The sequence below is a fragment of the Chrysoperla carnea genome, chromosome 1 (genome assembly GCF_905475395.1).
Source record: "Chrysoperla carnea chromosome 1, inChrCarn1.1, whole genome shotgun sequence".
In the NCBI taxonomy this organism is placed as follows: domain Eukaryota; kingdom Metazoa; phylum Arthropoda; class Insecta; order Neuroptera; family Chrysopidae; genus Chrysoperla; species Chrysoperla carnea.
The window spans coordinates 128,773,171-128,799,517 of record NC_058337.1 but is presented as its reverse complement, the minus strand read 5'-3'; the positions used below and the strand labels follow the sequence as shown (position 1 = coordinate 128,799,517).

At 30.6% G+C, this 26,347-nt stretch overlaps 2 protein-coding genes across 2 annotated transcripts; one reads left to right on the top strand and one right to left on the bottom strand.

The window, feature by feature from the left end:
• The first annotated feature begins 53 nt into the window (after positions 1-53).
• LOC123291025 (ubiquitin-conjugating enzyme E2 T-like) lies at positions 54-2,184 on the top strand. The gene is made up of 2 exons (XM_044871449.1): positions 54-280; positions 1,665-2,184. Exons 1-2 carry the CDS (start codon positions 160-162, stop codon positions 2,129-2,131), a joined length of 588 nt encoding a protein of 195 aa, XP_044727384.1. The 5' UTR covers positions 54-159; the 3' UTR covers positions 2,132-2,184.
• Positions 2,185-3,151: 967 nt separating this feature from the next.
• On the bottom strand, positions 3,152-4,918 carry LOC123291027 (kxDL motif-containing protein CG10681). The gene is made up of 3 exons (XM_044871450.1): positions 4,696-4,918; positions 4,302-4,633; positions 3,152-3,430 (listed from the first exon to the last, which is right to left on the bottom strand). The coding sequence occupies exons 1-3, from the start codon at positions 4,839-4,841 to the stop codon at positions 3,339-3,341; spliced, it is 570 nt and encodes a 189-aa protein (XP_044727385.1). The 5' UTR covers positions 4,842-4,918; the 3' UTR covers positions 3,152-3,338.
• Positions 4,919-26,347: the final 21,429 nt, after the last annotated feature.

Sequence of the window (26,347 nt, the reverse complement as noted above, 5' to 3'; positions counted from 1 at the left end):
ACAAATGAAAATTGAAATTTAGCGTTTATTTTATGTAGATTGGTATTCATGTAATCATACTGCGATTGCGTCATCTGAAATGTCAAAAAACGCGGTAATAATATAATATTGTGAAAAATTTATTTTGTGTTGTGAAAAAATTACATGAAAAATTAAATAATGCAGAAATTTCAAAGAATTAAACGTGAATTATTTCGAATGAATTCGACTCCAACACAAGGAATTTCTTGTACACCAAAAGATGAAAATACACTAGATGTTTTGACTGCTGTTATAATTGGTAAAATTTTAAATACTTAATTTTTTTTTTTTTCTAGTTGCTATAATAACAATATTTTTAATATTAATTTTATTTAATTTTGAATTCCAAAATACTTTTTGAAAAATAAATATTATTAAATTGTAATTTAGATAAACAGGTTTTTCGATTATAGTTGATAATAGTTTTTCAAAACTATACAGGGTGTGTCAGTGTATTGTTATATTTGTCTAGTGGTACAGGACCAAACATAATTCGAAAACATATTTTAATGCCCCCAAACCTGTTCTCAATTTACATGGTAGTAATTTGTGAGATTACTTTTTTCGATAAATAGCGAATCCCGTAATTTTTGCTTAAGTTTTTCTGTTACTTCCTTTCATTCGACAAGGGCGCAAATTGTACTTTCAGTTCTGAGTTTTTCTTTTTCTACAATATTATACTATTTAATAAATAAAAACGATTCCCGGTCATCTATTTTATACTAATCATAATAATACAAAAGGGGTACTGCAAATGAGTCTCTAGTGCCTAGACCAAGGGGTACTCTGCTCTCCTTGAGAATAAACTGTCACTAGAAGGCAGGGCGTCTCTGAATAAGGGGTGCGATGTTAAGAAGATGAAGCTACAAGATTCTGTCGGGGCCAGCTGTTGCATAGAAAGCCCACAGCTTCTTCGCCAAGATTCCTCCCGAGATTGATGGATCCAAGGTTTCAAACTCAAACATTCTATACCTGACACCTTGCAGATTTCTGCAGGTGCAAATAGCAAGAATGGTTTCTTCGTCCTTCATGCAAGCCCTAAAAGTGGGATCATCACAAATCCCTAAGTTATGAGGGTGGTAGTTCAATCGACAGTATCCTATCAAGAGTTACACCACCCTTCTCAACTGTGTTCTAGTGAGTTTTAGCCGAGCACAGTCGAATAGTCTAGCTATGGTTAGGCATAGCTTAGTCTCTCGTTTGTCCTGCATTCTTTGATTCGGTAAATTGCAGAGCATCTTGCTATGGGAATCACGGGCTGTGACGAAAGCCTCCGTACCAACGAGTCCGCTGCTTTGTTCCTTTTAAGGCAAGAGTGAACCCGTAACCAGATCTGTTGGGTTGTGTTATTCAGTGCCAGATGGTTCAATTCTTCGAAGTGTCTTGATAAAGGACACTTCCCTTCCCTTCCCCACTACCCTTCTCGACTGTGTTCTAGTGAGTTTCAACAGAAGGCACTTTGGCCTGTCGCATGAATTTTATATTAAAAAAAAAAAAACACCATCATATGAGCATTTGTTGAGAAAATCTTCTTGTGTTCAATCATTTTATCTGCTATTTTGACTGTATTACATAGTGTGCACACTTTTCTGTTACATCTTGTACATTGTTTTGTATAAAAATATGACTATTATTTTTTCAAGGACCACAATGCACACCATATGAAAATGGAACATTTCAATTGGAAATTCATATACCCGATAAATATCCATTTGTACCACCAATGATAAAATTCGTAACACCAATATATCATCCAAATATCGATAATGCTGGACGAATTTGTATGGATAATCTAAAAATGCCACCGAAAGGAACATGGGCCCCACAAATTGCCTTAGAGAATCTATTAATAAGCATTCGTTTATTGATGACAAATCCAAATCCTGATGATCCTTTGATGCCTGACATCGCTGAGGAGTATAAAAGCTCACGTGAACAATTTGAATCGAAAGCACGTGAATACACAAAAAAATATGCGATTATTGGTGAGCCAAGTACGTTACTTAGGAAACGAGACAAGGAGTTAACGCATACGGTGGTTGAGGATATTTCTGGTGATACAGCTCGGGTGGACGAACAAAAACGATTTGGTCAAGATAAAATGGATTAGAAATGATATTTAGGTGTTAGGCTTTTGTTATTTTTGTTTTATTTATGTGAAAAAAAAAAAAAAAATGGAAGACATATTTGAATGAATATTTTTGAACTTGATTTTTGTATTTTTATAATTTCCCATATTAAATGAAATTATGTTATGTGTATTAGAAATTAGTTTTATTAATTTCCCAATGCGAAGTTCTTGTAATTGGTTTTCTTTAGTTCACGTTTTCTACGTACATGAAAGGCGATGTCGTATTGTGAGTTTTAGTGTAACTGATTTTCGAACAACATTTTATTATTCTGAAAAAGGATATAGAATCTTAAGTAAGAGGAAGGAGGGGCTACGAGAATTCATAGGGGAGGTTTGAAGGGGAGTAAAAAATTCCCAAAATCACCATTGCGTAATTAATGAATGGTTCATAATAACTTCGAAATATGCTGAATATATGTATTTAAAAAGAGGTGCATCTAAATTAGGGTGCATTCAAAAATAAATTTTAAATTTTCTGTAAATATTAGGAAATTAGAAATTTTGATAGTAAAGTTGTAGAAAATCATTAGATTAAATTAGACAATTTATTCTGTAAAAATAACATTTACTGAAATATTTAAGTTTATTGAACAGTTAAAAAAAGTATAACTGAATTACAAAAAATCTTGTATATAAACACAATACACAACACCGTATTTTTTGCACGATATGTTGTAACTTAATATTTAGTGCAAAAAAACACGTTCATTTTGCAACTAGTTATATAGTTGCCAGGTGTTGATTCCAAGACTTTTTATATACAAAACGCGTGTTAAGCCTAAGTTACACATCTTTGTTTTTGTATTATAACTTAAGGAATGGCGTGTGGCGTAAAAATACAGTTAAGTAAAGACAAGAATAAAAGTTTAAAATAATTTTATCGATATATTATTGACTAGTAAGATAACAAATGAATTTTTAAAATATAATTTTTTTTTTAAAGCCTAAAAAATAAATAGCTAAAACAATTGATAAATATTTAGTTAACATTTGAAATTAATTTCAAATATGTACAGATTTTCAATCACAGTACGTATTGTACCAAGAATAATTAACATTTTTCACATTCTCAAGATTCGGTCAGGCCAGTAATCGCCTTTTTTAGCAATACTAGCATTAAAATTTTTGTGATTTTAGATCTTAGAATGCGAAAAAAGTCAATTCAGATAAAATAAAAGTGATAAATTTATTCACTATCGGAATTGCTATACGAACTACTTGGTTCCTTTTTCAATTTTTCATGTTCCTTTTCCCTTACGGTTTCTTCTGTTGGCGTTACTGAAATATAATAAAAATAACACGTTAAATTTGGGTTAAAAGGTTTGTATAAATCCCCTATTACTACAAAAATGGGAATTTACACGATTTTAACATAAACGTGGGCGAAAAAATGTTTCGCAGAAAATATTTTTGCTTTTTTATTAGAAACAATTTTGTGATCTTTAAAATACCAAACCCGAGAGAACTTTTAAATTACTTTTAGGTGTAGGATTCAAATTTCAAGGGTTAAGTGATTTTAATCGAGGAAATAAGACCGAAAAATCAATCTAACCCAGGAATCGATTCCTCGCCAGTTGATTTTTATGGGAGCCGGGATAAAATGTGTTTACTCAACAAAATCATATTCATGCGAAGGCATAAAATGCTTAGAATCGTCCAAAATACAAAATTCAATAGTTTTTTTAACTTTTAAATAAAGAGAATGTGGTACCTGAAAGTAGGGAACTTCCGTCTCACTTTATGGGCGTAAATCGAAAAAGCTCAAGTTCGCATGGATATGTTGTTGAGTACACACAGACAAACATAAGAATCAACAGGCTACCATAAAAATCAACTGGCGAGGAGTCGATTCCTGGGTCAAATGACTTATTTCAACATCTATTTGTATTGAGCTATGAAGGAATTTTTAAGAATAAGGCATAAAGTTTTTTATTATTATAAATAATTTTATTAATTTAGGTTAATCAGTCTTTCAACATTGGAATTAATAAATAACTTAACTTTGTGTTTTGGAATTTCAGTTCGAAAAATGTCGTTTTCGAAAATTACAACCAAAAAGAACATTATTGTTTTATCAAAGTGTATTTGTGCGTATTTTTTTTAATGTGTAATATAGTTTTTAATTTTTTAACAGGAAAACAACAAGTACCTTCTTCCGCTTGTAAATTTTCATATAGTTCAGCATTATCTCGTTTAATACTATTATTACTCGACGATGGAGCATTTGTTTCATCATCATCATTTTCATCAGCTTCTTCAGCTAAACTACTACGAACTGCTTCCGCAAATGCTTGTGGATATTGTGCATTTAATTTACCTTTAATAACTCGTATTTTTTTGAAAATATAATCTAAATCTTTTTTCATTTCAATTAATACTTGTGTATGTTTTTTAAATTCCGCGCCAGCTGTTTTCAATCGACTTGCACTCAATGCATTGCAATTTGTTAGCATTTCATTTGTTTTTTCGAAACGTTGTAACCTTTTAAAATAAAAAGTAATTTAAAGTTAAGCTTTTAAAAAAGAATAATTGATGTAATTTACATTTGTTTTTGTGCTCGTATCATAGATTCAACATCTTGTTGATCTACAATTCCTGCTAATCCTTGTATGAACACTTCTGGTGCTGTGTAATTTCTAAAGCACTCTATACTAAATTCACTCTCTGGTGTTCCTTGTGCCATTTTCATGAGGGAAAAGTCGTCTTTATTGAATCACTTGTTACATTTATGAAAATTGTTTGAATGGTAGAGTTTATGAACTGTCAAATTTGACGATTTATTTCTTCGGGTAATTCCGGTTCGATTCGTTTGTTTTTTGTAATATGATTAGTGGTGCTAGTTCGAATACAGTGTTCATACATGAAACTAACAGTTCAATTTTAGAATTTTTAATTAAATTTTAAAATTATTTGATTTATAATTCTAAGCAATATTTTAAAAACTATCTCATCAAATTCGTTCATCAACCAATTACTTTAATATTTTTTGCAGGCTTTAGATAAGTTTCATTTTGAAACATCAGTTCAAAGGGAGAAAAGCCTCTATTTAAGAAAAAAAGAGAAAAATATATGTAGGTATTTTAAACCAAGAACATCGTCAAGGGGTGGGAGAGGGGCAGGAAAAAGTTTACCAAATACTAGATTTTGAATGTCTAATGTATAATTCACGGTTGAAAGATCAAAATTCTAAGGTTTGCAGAATTCCCTATTGTTATTCGCCTTCGCGAGTCCCTTGCATTTGTTGGTTTACTTTAAAAAATTCTTAATAGGCCTCCGATATATATGACAAAGGTGTGCGCTTTTAGTTCCTATGTTACTGAATCGATTTAAATGAAATTTGGTACAGAGATAGTTTAGAACCTGAAGAAGGACATAGGGTATATTATTATACCAAAAAAGGCTGTAAGGGGTTGAAATAGGGGTTGAAAAGTGTGTGTTTCAAAACTTAAAAAATTCTGCATCGATTAAGATCAAATTTTGACACAATTTTAACCTTTGGGCGTTGGAAAGGTGGGACGTGAAAGTGGGGATGAACAATCGAATATCTTCAAATATACCCATGTGGGGTATCAAATTAAAGAGCATGACGTGTACATTACAAAACTAATACGATGCAAAGGGATATGCCCAAGTTTGATATGAATTAAAAGGGCATAATGTGTACATTAAAAACTGTAAGTTACATGAAAGCTAGTTCAGCCGTTTAAAATTTGTGATTTCTTTTCTCGGGTGTAAAACAAATTTCATAAAATTTACTAGATACTTCCAATTAATTTCTATGCAACCATAATGTCCCATAGTAAAGCGTGGTAGGGTACAGCTCTGTCCTTAAATTAGGGTTCCACACCAAAATAATAAAATCAACGAAATTGTGAACAAAAAGAATTTAAGTGACGGCATATGAAGTGAAGGTTATAACACAATAATCTTTATATTTAAAATTGAAGTTGCTCGGTGAAGCGGGTAGTTCACAGCTAGCTAGCTTAAATAATAGAACAAAAAAAAAGTTTATTGAAAAAGCACGTACCTACAATTAAAAATTTATAGTGATTTTAAATATCCCGCGGTTCTATTCAATCCATATTGTCAGGCCTTCAAGTTGTAATATTGGATCTATTCAGAACAAGTTAGTGTTATAAAACCATAGAGATGATAAATATATAGAAGAATTTTTAATTATACGTGTTTTTCAATAAACATTTTTTTTTTTGTTCTATTAAATAAGCTAATAAAATAACCTTCTTAATTAGATAAAATTTTAATATTAATTTAGTGATGTCGGTTTTTATTTAAAAAAAAATAAAACACAACTAACGAACGACTTTCTTTATGTTGTTTTAATAAGTTATTAACAACATGTCAATTTTAAACAACATATACAACAAATACAAAAACTTTTCTATGATGATGAAAATATGAATGAAAGTTAAAATTAGTAAAGGAACAAAATTTCAATTCAGATTAATCTATAACACATCATAAACATACAACTGTTTCTGTGTATATAATACATACATACATACTACTTTTATATTATACAGAAAAGCTCTCTAAAGCTGTTTCAGAGAAAAGCTTCTGTGTGTGGTACTTAAAAGCTCTGTTGAACTGTCAAGCCCAGATATTGTGCCGTTACCAGTTTTATATATCTATGTGTGTAGCAGTGTGTAGATGCTGGTAGTGTGTTGTGAGTGAGTATATAAAATGTTCTTCTATTGTGTGTTTGTGTGTGTGTGTGTGTGTAATATTTAATAAAATGGATGTTTTTTTTAGACATAAATAAACATATTATGGATATTATTTTTTGGTTTATTATTATTAATTTTTTATTTGATAACTAGCTGAATAGTTGTCGGCGATTAGTTTCAGATAGCGTTGGATCTAGCAGGGAGGGGGCTGTTTCAACACATCTTAAGCAGATTTATGAACGTATCCAATGTAAAATTCAAGGATTAGTAGATAAAAGGAGCCAATCTAACACGAAAATATTCAAAAGACTTGAATGCAGTCGTTACAACATTTGTGTTATCATGTCTTACAAGTGCAGATTGTCAACGACATCTGTAAGCTGTGGACGATGCTTCAACAAAATTAAAATGGATTAATAGATTCTTTCGTAGAGGCGAAAGAAAGCATTGTAAAACTGTAGTAGGATTAGATTTTTTTTCTTTCTTTCGTTTGTAATCAGGACCGGAACTAATGTTTATTCTTAATGTGTTTTGATGTCATAATTAAGAATACTTACATACTAACACCCCCAAGAAGCTAGTAATTAGTATCTATTATAAATAAGTGAAAACAAACGATTGACTGAGTTAATTGTTGAAATACCCTGTCTAGAAAGTGTTGGATGTCAGTGCTTGGATTTCTTGATAAATATGAAGAGTCACATCTGTAAGCTGTGGACGATGCTTCAACAAAATTAAAATGGACTAATAGATTCTTTCGTAGAGACGAAAGAAAGCATTGTAAAACGTAGTAGGATTAGAGAGGAAAAAATACCTGATCCAAAAGATTAAAGAAATGATTTAATTGCCAGTTATCTTTTGAAGTTATATGTTTCCTATATTTTATGCCACACAAATTAAAATTATTAAAGTTTTAAATCTCCACCAAAAATGTGATCCTTTCTTTATCTGAAACGCTGGGAAGAGGGAGCAATATTATCAAAATTCTGCCCCGGTTAATAAAAAATGTAGATCCGGGATTGGTTTCTGATATTAATAATAAAAGAAAAAAGAGGTGTTGCAACCCCAATTGAATCTTTTGTATTCAGCGCTTCTTTGAGTGTAGCACGCCTTCTGGACGAACAGAGTGATGAACGTCTTGAAGTATAAAATAACTAGATCTCTTCAAAGTTTAGGATCCACATATATCCACTTTGACTCAATAAATATGCTTTACGGTTGGGATTGTCACAAATCCGTAAAATATGGAGATGGCGTTCGAATGACTAGTCAGAAGATCCACCACTCCTTTAAACTAAAACTAGTTAGTAAACGTCCAGTATAGGTGGACAGTATACCTTGGGCTAATTACAATTATTCCGTTGCATCTTTTCCATGAAAAACCAGTTAATGGCTTGGTAATGATTTACATTACCGATCATCGAGTACCAACGTGTCAGCTGCTTAATCAAGCCACCAGGACAGCTGCTAGCAAATAAACTGTTAAACATTTTTCAAATTTTTTCGAAATACTCCATCATTAATCAGTTTTTTCAGAAAATTTGTTAAACGTTCGATTATATTCACAGTTATAGTGTATTTAAAAAGTGTGTAAAATACCAGATGTCCCAGCTGAATGTTTCTTCAACGTTGCTATTCTAGAGAAAAAAATTCGAGAAAAAGTTGTTCTGCTCTGCGGGGGGGGGGGGTCTTTACATTTAAAGATATTTTTGACTTTGAATGTTAATAAATCATTCAACTCTTTCTTAGTTCAAAACTAATGAGCGAGGTAGGTCATTTTTTAAATTAAACTTTGACCATTTTCAAAAAAAGGCTTTATAGAAGAAAGGCATTTTGCTCAGTAGTTAAAATACGACACTCAGAATATCATTAAATGAAAATGTACAAAGAAAGGCTTGGAAATACCTTTATTTGCTATGAGAAAGTAGAACATTTAGAATTTTCTTGATTTTACTCTCTCATGTCATAAAATATATAAAATTTTGTTATTGATTAATAGGATTATTGTATTATGTATGCTTAGAATAATTTTCGATATTAATAATTTTAGTTCAACAATATATTTTCTATATTATATAACAATATTATGTAAGTATAATGTGATATGTCTTAACAGATGCCCATTATTGTGATATAAATGATAAAGAACAAAGATATATTTATATTTAATCATTATAGGTGTGATAAAGAGAACAAAAATTCTGTTTTTTAATCAACCATAAAGTGCTATATTTTTAATAAGAAAAATTGTTCTGACGTCACAAAAGGAAACAGCTTCTGTTTTTGAAGTTATAATTCTTTTTTCTCGTTATGAAAATATGATAATTTCTATAATAGCACTTATATTATACCATGTATATATGAAATATACATAGTATTATAAGTTTAGTCCCAAGTTTGTAACGCCTAAAAATATTGATGCTACAAAAAAAAAATTGGTATAGGTGTTCATAAAATCACCTAATTAATCCATTTCCGGTTGTCCGTCCGTCCGTCCGTCCGTCTGTGGTCACGATTACTCAAAAACGAAAAGAGATATCAAGCTGAAATTTTTACAGCGTGCTTAGGACGTAAAAAGTGAGGTCAAGTTCGTAAATGAGCAACATGGGCCAATTGGGTCATGGGTCCGTAGTACCCATCTTGTAAACCGTTAGAGATAGAATAAAAGTTTAAATGTAAAAAACGTTCCTTACAAAAAAATAAACAACTTTTGTTTGAAACATTTTTTTGTAAACATCACTGTTTACCCACGAGGGCGTTAATTAGGTACAAATTTTATAGTATGTATTAATATAGGAATATCAAAGTGAATATCTTTTGTTATTTACATGACGTCAAAAAAAAACAAACGATTGCGCATCAACACTTGCGCATTATATGAGAATATCAGTTAAATATGTCAGATATGTATGTATGTGAAATGTGACAGAGTTATCAACACTGCTTATACATGGTATTTCAACAATTAACTCAGTCAATTGTTTGTTTTCACTTGTTTATAAAGTTAATTTGAGTGTTCTTTTGCAGCGAATACATGTATGTTTATATCATAGCTATAACTTCTTTACGTACAAAGTCCTAAGCAGCAAAATCCTAAGTTTGTGAGAATCAAAAAAATCTACTGAAATAGAAACGACAACAGATACGGATACGAATAAAAATCTTTTATTGGTGATGGATACCTGCGGATATGCATATCCGCAACGTCACTGGTTTGTACACGTTTGTCTCCACAAAGTCAAAAGATTTCTGGACTTTTATTAACTTAGTTTATCAAAACATCAAAAAAATTATTTAGTTAGCAATAGCCTCATTTCATTTTTTTTAAAATTTTCTCGACTAAAATAATTTGATGAAACACACAACTACTTCTTCCTATCTAAAATTCCTGCGTCGTTTCCTCTAACCCTTTTATTATTGTCGAGCTTACCTGTTTTCTTTACGATTGAAAGTTGCTTTCCTCCATTTGATTTGAAGTCGAAATTTCGTAGTCGTAAGTTAAATGTATAATTTTGACTTTGAGAGTACAATCTAGTAGAAGGTGAAAGGGTATATCATTTCCATCTTCACAATCTGGGCAGATGTCATTGTTTTACAGCCCCTTGGACGATATATAAACTTCCAATGGTTGGCAAGCAAAGCTTCTTTGTGATTGACAGTTCTTTCCCTCCTTTTGAAGTCAAAACTTTGTAGTCGAAAGTTAATTGTATCATTCTGGCTTTGAGAGTACATTCTAGCAGAAGGTGATAACTGATAAGGTATATCATTCCTATAACCTCAGCCTGGACAGATGGAATTGTTTTCCAACCCCAAGGGCGATAGATGAACCTCCAACGGTTGGCAAGCAAAGTCTTTACGATTATTGCTTTACGATTGTCGCAAGTAAGATATATCTTTTCAGCATTGATGGGACATTCTAGCTGAACGTGAAATAGCGTATTATTCCCAGTCTAGACAGCTGGTATTGTTGTCTAGTCCCATTAGCGATAGGGGAGTCTCTGGCGGTTGGCCAGCACACTAACTAGGAGATTTTAACGTTTGTTTAGCTTTCTTGCAACCTGTTATATCTTTCGATTGCTTGTTTATAGACTTATCTTGTGTCGAGAAACCCTAATACAATTAGCCAGTTATCGAACAGCCTTAATTTAAAATGATTAATTGATCCCCAACCAAAAGTAACTCTTTTTCCTTAAAGAATAAAAATTCTAGTATCTTGTTAATAGACTTATCTCTTATTTATCGTCGAGGAACCCTAAAACGTAGGTATATATCAAAAAAAACTTAACCTAGTCGTCGAATACCCTTAATATTAATTATTTTGCCATAATATTATGTCAAAATAAGAATTTTTTTTAAATTAATTAAAATTATTAATCGATCCATCACCAAAAAAAAAAACTACTCTTTTTTCCTTAAAGAATAAAAATTCTAGTATTAAATAATATAATAGAATTCTATGTGAATGGGGTTTTTGCCTGCAGATGGCATGTGAAAAATTACCACTTGAAGAGCACGTGCTTTTGTATAAAGGTTGCTTAGAGAGCCAGTCACAATGTGTGCTGTTACTCTGGTATGACGTGTCATGTGGCTGTCACAACCAAATATTATAACCAAACCAACCACCGTCATTCCTGCTTGGACTTTCTATGTATGTATGTATGTATGTATGTATGTGTGTGTATACTAAACAATTTACCAAACCACTTATAATACCCCCCTGTACTCTGTTGCCGCTGCGCTGTTTACCACCCGTTTGTATTCCGTCAAAACCATCATTCGTATATTATACTTTTATTTATAAAATAATTCTTCAACGTAGAATACTACTTCTTAGTAAATCGCGATTGGTGACCACCAAAGTTAATTAAATTCTCATCGTTATTTGAGTGCGAATTAAATATATAAATATTCGTTGCTTTTTTTTTTTCTTTCTTTCGTTTGTAATCAGGACCGGAACTAATGTTTATTCTTAATGTGTTTTGATGTCATTATTAACGCTTACATAGTAACACCCTCCAGGAAGGTAGTAATTAGTATCTATTATAAATAAGTGAAAACAAACAATTGACTGAGTTAATTAATGAATTACTCTGTATAGAATGTGGGCACCAAAGTTTTGTCCTAATTTACTCTCTTGTGGAAAAACATTATGTTTACGAAAAAATGTTTCTAACAAAGGTTGTTTTTTTTTATATAAAAAATTTATATTTGTTTGTATTTAAACTGTTGTTCTATCTCTAACGGTTTACTAGATGAGTCCTACGGACCCAAGATCCGATTAATCTATGTTGCTTATTTACGAACTCAATCTCACTTTTTACCTTGAGCACGTTATAAAAATTTCATTTTATGAACACCTTTGATAAAATCTTGTTTCAAGCATCAATATTTCTAGGCGTTAAAAACTTTGTACTAAAATTGGTATAACGTAATTAGTATAACGTATTATGTAGACACAATCTACATAATTTTAATACCCATTCCACAGTCTGAGTAGGAAATACTGTGCAAATTCGTTGAAATACTGTGCAAGAAACTTGTAAAATTATCGGGAGTATAATACATATATCCGGTTTATTTTAGAGAGGCCAATCTTGAGAACTTCAAAGTCATCGATAAATACGTGTGAACCATGGTACATGATATTGTGTACTTGGTACAATATCATAATGCACCATGGTTCACACTCTAATATACCAGGAATCATTCGTACTGGTTGCTCCTGAAGGCGCTCTGTTCAATATCTAATAATTACAGTTTACTTCAAGGAACAGCATCAATTAGGGTGTATTTGATTCCGCGATACTTCTTTTTCCCGCTTATACTTCGCCTACTTGTACTAGGAAACCAATAAAAAGTAAGAATATAATTGTAAAATTTAATATACGTATTACTTTATACCAATGGTACATTATGTTGTTTACTTTCTCAAAATTTAATGTAAGAAAAATTGTGTTGTTTTCGCTTCAAATCCGGACCTGTTTGTATTTGTTTATGATTTTTTTTCTGGTTGACGTTAGAAAATTATTTATGGTTTTTTTTAGAATACTTATTAGACGTAATTTATATGTTATTTGATGTTATGAACAAACCTCCCTCCACTTAAAGTCAGCGTGTATTTTATACTGTTAGTGGCAATTTTATTATACAGGTGATTTGCTCTAAGACAAAGCAAGAATCCAAGTCATAAAAACTTATAAACAGGTCATGCAATTACCGGTCATGTTGTAGTAAAAATCCAGAACGAATTAAGACATGGATTTGTACCTTCTTTTCAACTTTGATGATGCATTTTGTTATAACAAGAAATGAATGTTGACGAAAAATAAGTATAAAATTTTTCGATATCTGCCTTGGGTTTGGAAATATCGAAAGCTAAATAATGAAACAAAATTTTCAATTTTCGATATTTTGAAAATTACTCTAGATATTGAAAAATTGTATTCTCACTCTTCGTCTAATATTGTCAAGTTATAACATAATTCACCATCAAGATTAAAAAAAAAATATTTTTTTTAAATTTGTGCAGTGCCGGATTTACCTCTGACGGGGCCCCAAGCAACCTCAGGTTTTTGGGGCCCTCATTGTAAAATACCCCCCCCCCCCGATATTTTAAAATAATGAATAACTAGTTAATTTTGCATAATCAATATATTTTACAGTTAACTTATAATTTACTATCTAAATTACAACTTTTTTCTACTTTTCTCAGTCGCAAATTGATGAATGACATCATCAAAGTCAAGTTTTTCAAGCTTGTTTTTTTCGATAAACAGTAAGCCTAAATCACTAACTTTTTCTTGACACATCGATGAGCGTAAATAATTTTTGACGCGTTTTAATGCGCTGAACGATCTCTCCCCTGTACTATTAGCTATCGGTATTGTAAGGAATAGCCTGATGAGGCATTCAACATTTGGAAACGCTGAAAACAGTTCATCCTTGAAAATGAGTTGGTACAATTCAACAAATGTTTTACGCTCATTTCCGTACACCTGTGAAATGTGAAAATTTTGGATTTCAGTCACACAGTTCATGTTAACATCCTTTGGATAGTCTTTAATCAGTCTTTCTAAACTTTGTGTGATTTCCTCCTGCGACGCGTCTAAATTGACAAGAAAAGAGAACTTAGCCGCGATATCAGTGTACGCCGTAGCGCGTTCTCGCAAGTTGGTTGCCAAGGAATCGATCATCGGAAGAAACGATTTTTTCCGAAAACTTTCACGTGGAGACAAATTCTCAAGCGCATCTGGAGCATGCGCTTCATCATTAAGTCCTTAGTCAAAAAGATTTCAGTTAGATAAAAAACTCGTCTGTCTACTTGTCTGCAAAAACATAAACATTATTAAGGTTATGCGATAACAATGAAGTAAAAGTGTTTTTATTTTTTAATCAATCATAGTACAATTCTGGTCGTTGAACTAATTTTGATTCAAAGTTGAAGTGAGTTTTTTTGTGTTATTGAAATCTGAGGTACAATATAATTACCTATTACTCTGTGTGTAAGAGACGATGATGCTTTTAGAATTACAGCTGTTCAGACGAAGACACAAATACGAGCGACCGAAGCGCCAACTATACGCGGGAAATACAGATTTAAACTAATTTCAAATCGTTTGGGGACAATGAATGATCGATATTGTTGACATGGATTTTTTCTTTTTTTCATGTGTTATTTTTTTTTTTTTTTCAAATTTTCGAATGTGTTTTCAAAATTTTCCATTTTTTGGGGCCTCTGTCCAAGCGGGGCCCCAAACAATTGCTTCCTTTGCTTCCCGGTAAATCCGCTACTGAATTTGTGTCTCCACTACTGTGCTCGTTCGTACATCTTTAATTAATCTGGCACAATGGGTTTTTTTTTTAGTTTAAAAATACCAATTTTTTAGTTTGTAAAAAAATTAATTTTGTACTGTTTAATAGAAATATACATACAACAAAGAAATTAAATAATAATTCATACGGAATCCTAGAAATAAGTGGAAAAAAGTCAAACATATTTAAGCAACATTTTTCTATAGCAAAAATTACATCTGGTTGTACAAAATTTATCTATTATCATCTCTAGCCTAGGTTATATATTCTACTATTCTAGAAAAATACGTTTTTACTCCTGCATTTTTTTATTATTACTAGTTCTAGGGTCAGTTATAGTTTTAGGCAGCCATTTTTCAACCTTTGGAAAATTCAGAGATTGATCATTTTTCATGTCAATCATCAATCTCGGAAACGGCTAGAACAATTTTCATGAAAATTAGTATGTAGGGATTTTTTAGGGCGAAAAATCGATCTAGCTAGGTTTTCAATTTTAGAAAATGTTGTTTTACCCGTGTTTTCAGGAAAAACTGAAACGAACTGAAAAATGTGACTCTTACTGCCATCTATTAGCGAGTAGTAATTTTTTTAATTGGAAGGAACTACTTGCCTTACCGACACTCTGGCTAGGTTTCACTAAAGCTAGGTTTCGGCAGATAGCGTTGTTAAGTATCACTCGTTTAATATGCAGGGGCTTTAGGGTTTTGTTTAAAATAAATAACGAGCAAAGCTCGGTCATTCAGGTATTTAAATAATAATATAAAAAAAATTGAGAATTAAAAAAAAATCTGTACTTTGTCTTAATGTCCGATCAACCTTAGAGCCTGTAATTTTAATTAACAGACTCAGTTGCAAGATGTACTTCATCCCTACATAATTTCAAGAACCCAGTCGTCTTAAAATTCAGTCCCAAAAACATTGCTAGCTCTCAAATTTTGAGTCATTTTGAAAACACTGTAAAAAATTAATGCTTTGTCTTAGACCTATAAAAATCATATATTTAAAAAAAAAAAAAAAGTAGAAAAATATCCCATTATTGTTGGCAATCGCGAGAGAAAATATATGTAACATATTTGTATGATGGTGCGCGCAGCTGGATAATTATTATAACTGTTGGCGCGGATGTTCTAAAGCGCCACTATAATATGTGATATGAGTACACTACATATTTTTATTATAATAATACGGGTATTGTTGAATGTGTTACCACCGTTAAATATTGTTAGTCCGAAGTTGTGCAACGTACAGTATAGACGTCGGCACGACCACGACGCTCACTTACAAGACACACATACGGTTGTCAAATAACACGTTAGCAAAAAAATTGTAATAACATTCAATCAAAAAATTTGTCTCAATTTTCTCTAAAAGTTTTTTTTTTCTGGAAAGTGTTTTTTCTTTTTTTGGAAGTTTTATTTTTGTGTGCGGTGTTTTTTGGATTAGAATTTTTGGTTTATTTTTTCGAATTGTTTTGTTTTGTTTTTGGTCGTTTATAATGACTGTTTTTTGTTTTGTTTGAAATTTTTGAGGGAAAGTTTTTTCTGGAGAAGTGATTTTTTTGAAATTCATCGAATTTAAATCGAAAGAATTTTTCGGTAAGTAAAAAAGAATTATCGTTTAGTTGAAATATTTTGTAATTTACTTGTTAATTTTGGGTAATTTTCCTAGTTAATCTTCATATGTTGGTGGAAGCGCAGGTTAGTCCAGTCATAACAAAATTGGATGTCCTTAACGCTTCCACCATAGTTATATTATGTGAAAAAACAAAAGAATGAAAATTTTCATCAGCCACGTTTTTTTTAAATTTTTTTTTGTTTGTAAAAGTTTCTTGCGTGGCCAAATTTTGCTGGGAATGTAATTACTTTTTTAAAGAATGTTCAGGAGGAAATGATATCGAAAGCGCTCGTATAAAACTTCACTTTTTTGAATTATCCCGAGTCCTGCTAAATTGAGTCCTTTTGTTTTGTTTTTTATAAATTGAAACACTATTTTGGATAAATTTTATTGGTATAAAAATTGAGTTCATACACGAATCCATTAAATCATAATGATTTTTGCCAATTTCCTCTGGACTATTCTTCGAAATTTTCGGAATATTTATTTTTTTGTGGGTTTTTTGTTTGAAATTTGTTTGAAAAAGAAAATTGAAAAAGATTTTTAACCTTAATTGAATTTTATCGAAAAATTTCTTCGGTAAGTAATAGTATATTTATAAACAAATTTTAGGTATTTTATTATGATATTTTGTGATATAAATGTGTCTTTTGAATATATTGCCTATGTTTGTTTTGGTTTTATACAGGGTGTTTGGGAGATAAGAAGACAATAATATAAACCCTCCCTCCCCCCGTTAAATTTCTGGTAAATTTACAACTTGATATTTTGAAATTTCTAAGCCTTACCTACACAGATAGAATAGTTGTAATAATTCAACAATGAATAAAAATTTTATCCAGCCAACACCATAACATCCCAAAATCGACCGTCATGTTATCAATTTGCCTTGGTTTTTCTTCTATATAAAAAGAAAGGTGTTGTAAACTTTATCTCTTTGTCTGCCTGCCACTTTACCTTCAAATGTAAGTGGAAGCGCCGGTCGGTACTATGTCGGGTCAGTACCAAGTGATTAAATAACTGATCTTAATCAATGAAAAAATTAAAGGATTTAAAGATCAATAATAATTAAAGGATCAGCCAACAGGTTTTTTTGAAAAATTTGTATGTTTGGCTAAATGTAATGTATATCGAATGTCCGGAAAGTGTGGTAATAATTTCTGGGTGTAAGGATTAAATTCATGCTTGGATTCAGAAGTGTCACAGGGAAAATAATTTCTTTACGTACAGAATCTATTACGTAGAAATCTAATCGAAGCAAAATTGAACAAAATCAAATACCGAATTGTTTAGTCTACTGATGAGTTTAATTTTAATTTCGAACTCGAAGAGTATTAGAAGAAATCTTAACTGAAAAAACTTTCTTAGCTTGCACTCGAATCGTTATCAGCTGAGATGTAGATTATATTCTAAATGTTTACAAAAAAGTATTTTAAAAGAAAGCAGTTTCAATTTTTTGAATGATATGAGACAAATTTGAGTGCGATGATTATTTCAAAAGATACAGGATTCTAAATCCAAAAGTGCCAATTTTGCTTCAAAAGCGAATATCTTGGTTCAAAAGCCAAGAAAATAAACAATCTTCCGAGTTTTTCTAATAATTTTATTCGATATCTCTAACTATCTCTGATGCTAGATAAGATATTAAAAATCGGTCCTATTTATCAATTTGTAAAAAATGTTACCCATCACCCTGTCTGACTGAGAAAAATTTCAAAAATATATTCCCATAAATAACGAAAATATGAAGGTGTCTTTATCTTAAATGCTACACATTGTATATTACGTTTCATGTGGTTTTACATAATTTTTTCGAACATGTATAAAAATTAAATTTTCATTTTCAATAAATTGCGTTCTCAAGATGTAAGTAACATTTAGAAAAAAACAAAAAAAACTATCAACAAAATTAGTCCATTATAAGTTTATGACGATGACAGTAATTAAAAAATATTTATTTTCTTCTTTTTGAAGACATATGAAATTAAGTTAATACAAAATTTTGGCATTATTTTTGGCCATATGTATACCAGATGTATGTACATATGTAGAGTATACCTCTCACTTAAATATGTACACTCGTATATCTGTTTTAATAATTAAAATGTGTTTGTAAATGTCTGCATTTTGTAAAATATATGTTTTTCAATTGTAAAAAATATTATTGAATTTAGAATTCAGCTATTTTTGTATTACTGCTTCTTGTATTTTATCTTTATACTTTACTAGTTGGCGTTACAATTAGGGTTGGTAACGCTATATCGATATATTAATAAAATATCGATATCATTTAAGAATTATCGGTCTTATTAATGTTAAGGTTGTTGTCTTGCTATGGGCATATCGACAGAAAATTAGGGTTGGCAACGCTATATCGATATATTAATAAAATATCGATATTATTTAAGAATTATCGGTCTTATTTATGTTAAGGTTGTTGTCTTGCTATGGGCATATCGACAGAAAATTCTAAATTTGTGTATACTTATTAGGAATATAATAATACATTAACCAAAAAAATTTGAAGTCGATTGGCCGTCCCTAACTCGAGTTAAATACAATTAAAGTTCAGATAATTAACATGAAGAGCATAGGAAAGCTTGCGTTTTGTTGTGTTTTTAACTATAGAAAAAAAACTAGATTTAAGATATTTTCAAAAAACTAGCATTCATGAATTTGTGAATGTGAGTTAAAAAAAACCAAACCTATTGACTGCTTCATTCTTGAGATATCGTCACTCAAAGTTATTTAAATTTTTTGTATAACAGAAACAATTATATTTAGAGTATAAGTAGTGAAAGAGAGATGTCTATTATATACAGAATTAAAGATGTTTATTATCATGCTATTATCATACAAAATACGTGATAAATGGACAGTTGAGTTAAAAGCATGTTAAAAATAATACTTATTTGAGTGTGCTAAGCATATCTATACATACATAACACTGCTGTATGATGTAGTACACTATTTTTACAATATTGTACAAAGACAACCACATTAATAAAATAATTACACAAGTAAAATTTACAAAATTTAAAAACGCCCGAGAAATTTGTCGGGTACGAACCCTAAACTCGCACTTGAACCGTATCCAAGAACATTTTCCATTAAATTACCCACCCCTTTCCATAAAGCATTCTCCAAACTGAACCGATTTTGAGGATCATCGACCATTTTTTATTTGTCTCGTGCAAGGAACTTTAAACTCGCACTTGAAACATAGCTAAGAACAATCCCCATTAAACTACCTTTCAAACGAAACAACTATGCCACAGACAGGCACACAGACAGACAGACTTAGCGGTCAAAAATATAACACCCATTTTTTTGGTTTGGGGGGTTAAAAAACAAATTTAAAATTAGAAAATGGTGCGTGTTCTCGATTTAATTGTCAAATGAAATATTAGAAAATAGGACTCTGTGATCCTTATATGCTCAGCGACTCCAAAACGTTCAAGGCGGTCCTGTGTAATGGCTTACACGAAAATGGTTAAACAGACAACATATTGACAAAACTATAGATTTATTTCCCATTATTTATCAATTTTCTTTACATTGTGCGGCACCGTGATTCTAATATTTAATCCCTTAATTACGTAGCCATCTGCGTACAATATTTTTAGCTAGTACATGCTGTAAGTATAAAGTTATGTAAGTATAAATGTTAGATTTTAAGTTCTTTTACACAATAGTTTTTAATATTTTTGTACATAATTCCTTCCCCTCGTATTTTTTACATTTGTTCCAATCCGTGCACATATGGACAGCATATTTTGTTAATCATAACTTAATTTGTTCACATGTCGAAAATTTTCAAGTGTTTTCAAACTACCAGGGTTTTTATAGATACAGAATCCTATCGGAATAAAGTTTCATAACTTACAATAACGATAGTTTGCTGAAACGAAAAAGGATTTGATGGGGTTAAAATTTTAAAGACTTGTTCAAATCAGAAGGATGTTTTGGATGATATAAATCAATTCTATTACTGACTAAGTCTAAATCAATTCTGAAAATTTTAAGGGAGAACGGAGTTGCTCGATTATTTAAATAAATAAATGACTTCAAAAGTAGGCATAGTTAACATTGGCCTTATAAGAAAACAGTAGATGGATGATGATGTTTTCATAGATTTCTCCAAAACTAGTCGGTGGACATTTAAAAAAAACTATTTAAATTAAAGTTAAAAGTAAGAAAAAAATTTTTCGATATCAGGAGTAATTTTCAAAATATTGAAAATTGAAAATTTTGTTTAATTATTTAGCTTTCGATATTTCGAAAACCAAAACAGATATCGAAAAATTTTATTCTTATTTTTCGTCTACATTCATTAAGTTATAACAAAATTCATCATCAAAGTTGAAAATAAAGTACAAATAATTTCAACCACAAGTCTTAACTTGCCTTGGCGCTCGTAATACCATAAACGCTACCAAAAAAACTACTAATTTTCACCATGATCACCATAAATTAATTCGTCTGCGTAGAATGACCCATATAATATAGACAAAGTATATAAAAAAAAAAACATATAAAAACAAATTATAAAAATAATGGTTAGTTATTTTAGTGCCCTTATATAACACTATAGAGTATAGATAGATAGAGGTTCAACAACAGTATAGTACAATAATAATGTAATGTAATGTAATGTATTATTTGTATTAAATGCAAAATCTGCGGGCTTTATAGATGGAATATTATTCAAAGATGTGTGTGCTACATGTAATAATAGTACCTACCTAATATACGTAGTACTACATACTACATTCTATATTGTTTGAGTTTGTTCTCATAACACTGTGAATATACACTGAAAATGTACGGGATGTGTACTTTATGAAAAATGTTATGTAATTTAATGTTATATATTATGCAATAACTTAAGGTAGTACCTACACGAAAGTGATATATCAATAATTTCTCAAAACTCAGAATATAAAATATTTAATTCATAATACACATGCTGTTAAAATTAGAAGATGATTTACCATGTCATACATGAGATATTAGCAATTAAAAGTGACGCAATTTGTACGTGTACATGGCAGAAGTGTATAAAAATACACAAATTTACAAATATTATATTTATTTACCAATGAATGACGTCCACCATCTCTATGAAAAACTAATATAATGTAGAATACTATATTTAGAAAATATATAAAAAAAAAAAAAAATTATTTATCATATAGTTTCGATAAAAAACTTAAATAAATAACTCGTTTTAGCGATATTTTTTTATGGAGAGGATATAATAACTAATGGTAAAGTTATATATCATAGTATGTGTGTGTATACGTATAGAAGATATCATAGTGAGTAACTACAGTCTTGTGAAAATAATATATGGTATATGTATAATAGTCATAGCACAGTTAATGCACTGAATGATAGTATTAGTCCAAAACTTTTTGACTGGACTGTCGCGGAGGAACTACCTTAAGAAGATAGACCAAGTAAAATGGAGATAGACAGACCACATGATAAGGAATACTCAGGAAAAGTGGAGTCAAGTTGTGATCGACTGGTATCCCAGAGATGGAAAAAAGAAACGGAGAAGACAGTTTAAGAGATGGCAAGATGAATTGAAGCACACAGTGGGCCCTTATTGGAGAAAGGTTGACAGAGATAGAGCACAATGGAAAATGTTAGAGGAGGCCTTTGCTAAAAGGTACACTGAACTTAGAGATATCCTCTAAAAGAGGAAAACAAATATTTCAAAACAGACGGAACTTCAGGATAAAGGGCTTATATTATTATTATTATATATTAAGCAATATAGTAGTTTCCTGATATCGAATTTGTCATATTACGCATAAAAATGTAACACTAGACTTGATACCATGACAAAATTTGAAAATGAAATTAAAATTGATTAAAAAAACCAAGAAGTTATAAGCATTCAAAGATTGTTGCCCATCTCTTTTTAGCAAAACAACATTTTATATATATGTCTATGGTAATATTGGAAATGATGTCACTAACCTATATCTTCCTCTTTGTTTAATAAGGAATTTTAAACGTTCATATTTTGCGTATTTCTAAAGATTTTCCTCCAAATTTAGTTGTAATATTAAATATATATCGATCCACTTTTAGTAGAATTAAACATATGTTCATGAAAAGTAGAAAAATTTTGCTTGTACACTTGATTTTTGAAAACTGCATAAAATTAACCTGTAATAGAACAAAATCAATATTTTTTTAATTTTGATGACGTCATTAAGTATAAAAAAAACATTTTCTGTGTAAATTAGCTAAATTCGATTCTATATATATATATATATATATATATATATATGTATTTATCCAAATTTTGATTAAAATAACTTCAATTAAGTAAAATTACACACTTGGTGTATAAAAATTGAATGAAACTTGCCAGCGATTGAGTAAAATCAATATTTTTCAATTTCCATAACAATATTAGGTACACAAAATTCTTTTTTTTAACCTCCGAATCAAAAACAGAGGTATTACAAAGATCGCTATGTATATACATATATATCTGTCTGTCTGTGTGTGGCATCGTATCTCTCAAACGGTGAACTGATTATACTTTCTTTTTTTTATTTATTTGAAAGGTAATTTAAATTCAAATCATTTAACAATAAGGGTGCTGTCCCGCCGACTATTATGAATTAATTTTTTTAATGCGTCCACACTTCTCAAAGCATTTTTGATAACAGAGGGTAAATTTTTTTGCTTATATCCCAAATTTTGCCGCCTCGAGAAATTTTGTCACCTTGGACACTAGCCCCTAAAGCCTCTAAGGTAAATCCAACACTGTAAAATATTTATTTATTGACTATTTCTTTTACCGATATACTTTCTTTGAGTATCAAGTAAACAATATAAATTCTTTCCCCATTCTTCGAATATCGCCGACAGATTCTTCGAGTATGAAAGGACGATATCTTACATAATTTAGAATTGATTTGGTACATCTGACAAGGATGCATCTCTATACCATGTTACAATAAATGATGATTATGTATATATAAATATACATAGGTTAAATGTATATAACACATATCTTAATCCGGGTATTTGAAGAGCATACGGGCTGTTAGCTGTTAGCTGTCGACAAAACAAATACTTGCGGGCTACACAAAATACTGTAATATTTTATTATTATTTTTAACTATATAGTTGTGAAACAGATAATTTTATACATTTTCACAAAATGCTACCAATTTTATTTTTAATTTTTTTTTTCAACTTTCCTATTTAAAATTATCGAGATTACGTCTATGAAACAGTAGTGAAATTTAGTGAAATTTATTAATGGTTTGATATCAATTGGCTGTGAATCATCTTCATAAATCTTTCTTTGACATCGTATATTAGAGTATTTGCTTATCAGATGCCAAGAGCATTAGAGAAGTAATCCGCGGAACAGCACTTATTTTGTTAAATGATCAATACTTGAATCATCGTGAGTGGCTTCTTTTTGGCGAGTCTACTAAACTTTCTGACTTTTTTCAAAAGAGTTGCGTTTTCAAATGAGGTAACGTCATATTTAAGCTAACGGTCTGAAAAACGCAGTGGGGAATTTGTCGGACACTACGAACACTTGATAACATTAATAATTATTAAACAATTCATCAAAAATTTATTAATTTATCAAATGTAAGTTTTGCACAACAAAATACTTAAATACGGTACGTTCGAGGTGGTAGCAAACTCATCGGTGCAGTATTTTTTCAAAAAAAAATTTTTTTGTCGAAGAAAATACTGTTTATTTAACGTTATTAAGTGCTCATAGTGTCCGACCAATTCCCTGCTGCGGTTTCTCAGACCCGGGTGCATTTCAGATCGATTTTTATGTTCATTTGAAAACGCAACACTTTCAAAAAAGTCGTAGAGTAAAAGTTTGGTAGACTCGCCAAAACGAAGCCATTCACTTAGTTTCAAGTATGTGTTAATCATTTAACAAGAAGGGTGCTGTACCGCGGACTAAAGTTAATTGACGTTCAGAGTATTTTTACTAAACCAGAGTACAATATTAAAATATTAAAGATTCAAAAATGCGTACCACTTGTATTGTGCTTGCGTGTTACCAAAAGTACGAGTTCCACCTTTTGAGAACCTCTGCAATACATAACTACATTATCTAAATCTGACCGTTTCGGGACACCCTCTTAAAAGTTACATTAAAAAATTTTCTTCATATAAATATTATCAAAGATAATAAATGAGAACTCTAGGATATTTCGAAATAAATTTCGATTTTTGCCCCAATTTCCTAGATCAATTTTTTGTATTTTATAAATACGTATTTCGACTACCAAGTAGTCATCATCAGTATGAATTAGCTAACCGTGATTTCTCTTATTGTGTATGTTAATCGTTGCTAATTTGGTGGCGGACTGTACATTGATTGTTTCATTTACCTTCAATTTATACTGTTCTAACTTTCTGCCAAACGACGTCAACCAATCAGTTTCGTTCAGGTGGAAAATGAAAAAAGGTCTTTCTTCTGATACCAATTTTAACTGGTAAGTCAATATAGGAAATTTTATCGATCTCTTAATAATGATTTATTCTTATAATAAAATAATGGCCTGCAATAAACCCTTTCATGGAAAAAATTGATTGAAATTTATTTAATTAAAAATAGTCATGAACACTTTTTGATAGAAAAGCTATTATAGGCGTGTTTAAAATTCCATATAATTTCAAAAAAAAAAAATTTGGAAAACGGTTGACCCTGCAGGTCATCCCTGTAACTTCCCGCTAAGTATTGACTCATAACGTGTAAAAAATTTTATCTATTCTGATGTTATATCCACTCGCATTTTATTGTAATTAGATGTGATCTTAGACTAAAATCAACCGTTTTCCAAATTTTTTAAATTTTCAAATCGCGATAACTTTAGAATGAATAAACCGATTTTCATGCGGTTGGTGACATTTGACGCAGTTTTTGAAGCTTCATGAAGAATCTTTAAGTTTCAATTGATAGAACAAAAAATTTTGAGGTTATTCCGAAAAAACGCTTTTTTGGTTTTTCTTTCGTCAACGATAACTCACGAACGAATCAACCGATTTTGACCGGACTGGTGGTGATCGACGTGGTTTTTTGATGTTGAGAGCTGATTAGTTTTTGGAATTGATCGATACAGCCGTTTAATAGTTATTCAAAAAAAACCACTTAAAAAAAATTTTGCAGTTTTTTTGAGATTTCTCGAAATCTATCGGTTCGAATAGGCCTCCAAATCTAAGTTTGGTCAAGCCCTTTCGAATGGCACCAACCGCGATCAAATCGGACAAGCCGTTCAAAAGTTATGAGAGGTTTACATACATCCACACACACACTCATACATACATACAGCCATACAGACACCCTCGCGGAAGTAGTCAGGGAAGCTTCCTGACACCTTAAAACGTCGAGATCTGATGAAAACTCGATTTTGGCAAAACGGGGTGAAAACAATAACTTCCCTATTTTCTTAGCGGGAAGTTAAAAAAATTTCATTTGGCTACGAGATGGGTGAAGATTGACCTTATACCGTCTCTTAGACTATCATTCAATATCCAAGTAAAACCATATTATAATTTCTGATAGTTGTTGACATATGAACTTTATTTTTATGTTTAATTAATAATATTTCTATATAGTTTTGTCAAAAAAAAAACTACAAAAAAGATTGACAGATTGACAATTCAGAAACAAAAACGTTTCAACTTTCTTTGTACTGTTTGTTGAGTATAGCTGATTTGTAGTTTGTATAGTTTTTGTAAAATTAAATTATGTTTGTTTTTAATAAAATATGTAAATCAAGTTCGAACAAATAACTACTGTAGGTTCATATCTACATTTTATATTAGAAATTATATTTTAAATTTTTGAGTATTTATGTCATATCATTTAAATGTCATTAGATATAAATTATACATTAAAATGTGGATAATAAATTGAAATACATTAAGGGTATTCGATTTGTAACGCATTGTAGACATTTTTAAATTGCAACCATAGGTACAGACAAACTAATCGTAGTTAACGAAATACAAATTGATTTAGTCGGTCAAACATTTCATCTTAACGAATTGTAGGAAATAAAAACTGAGC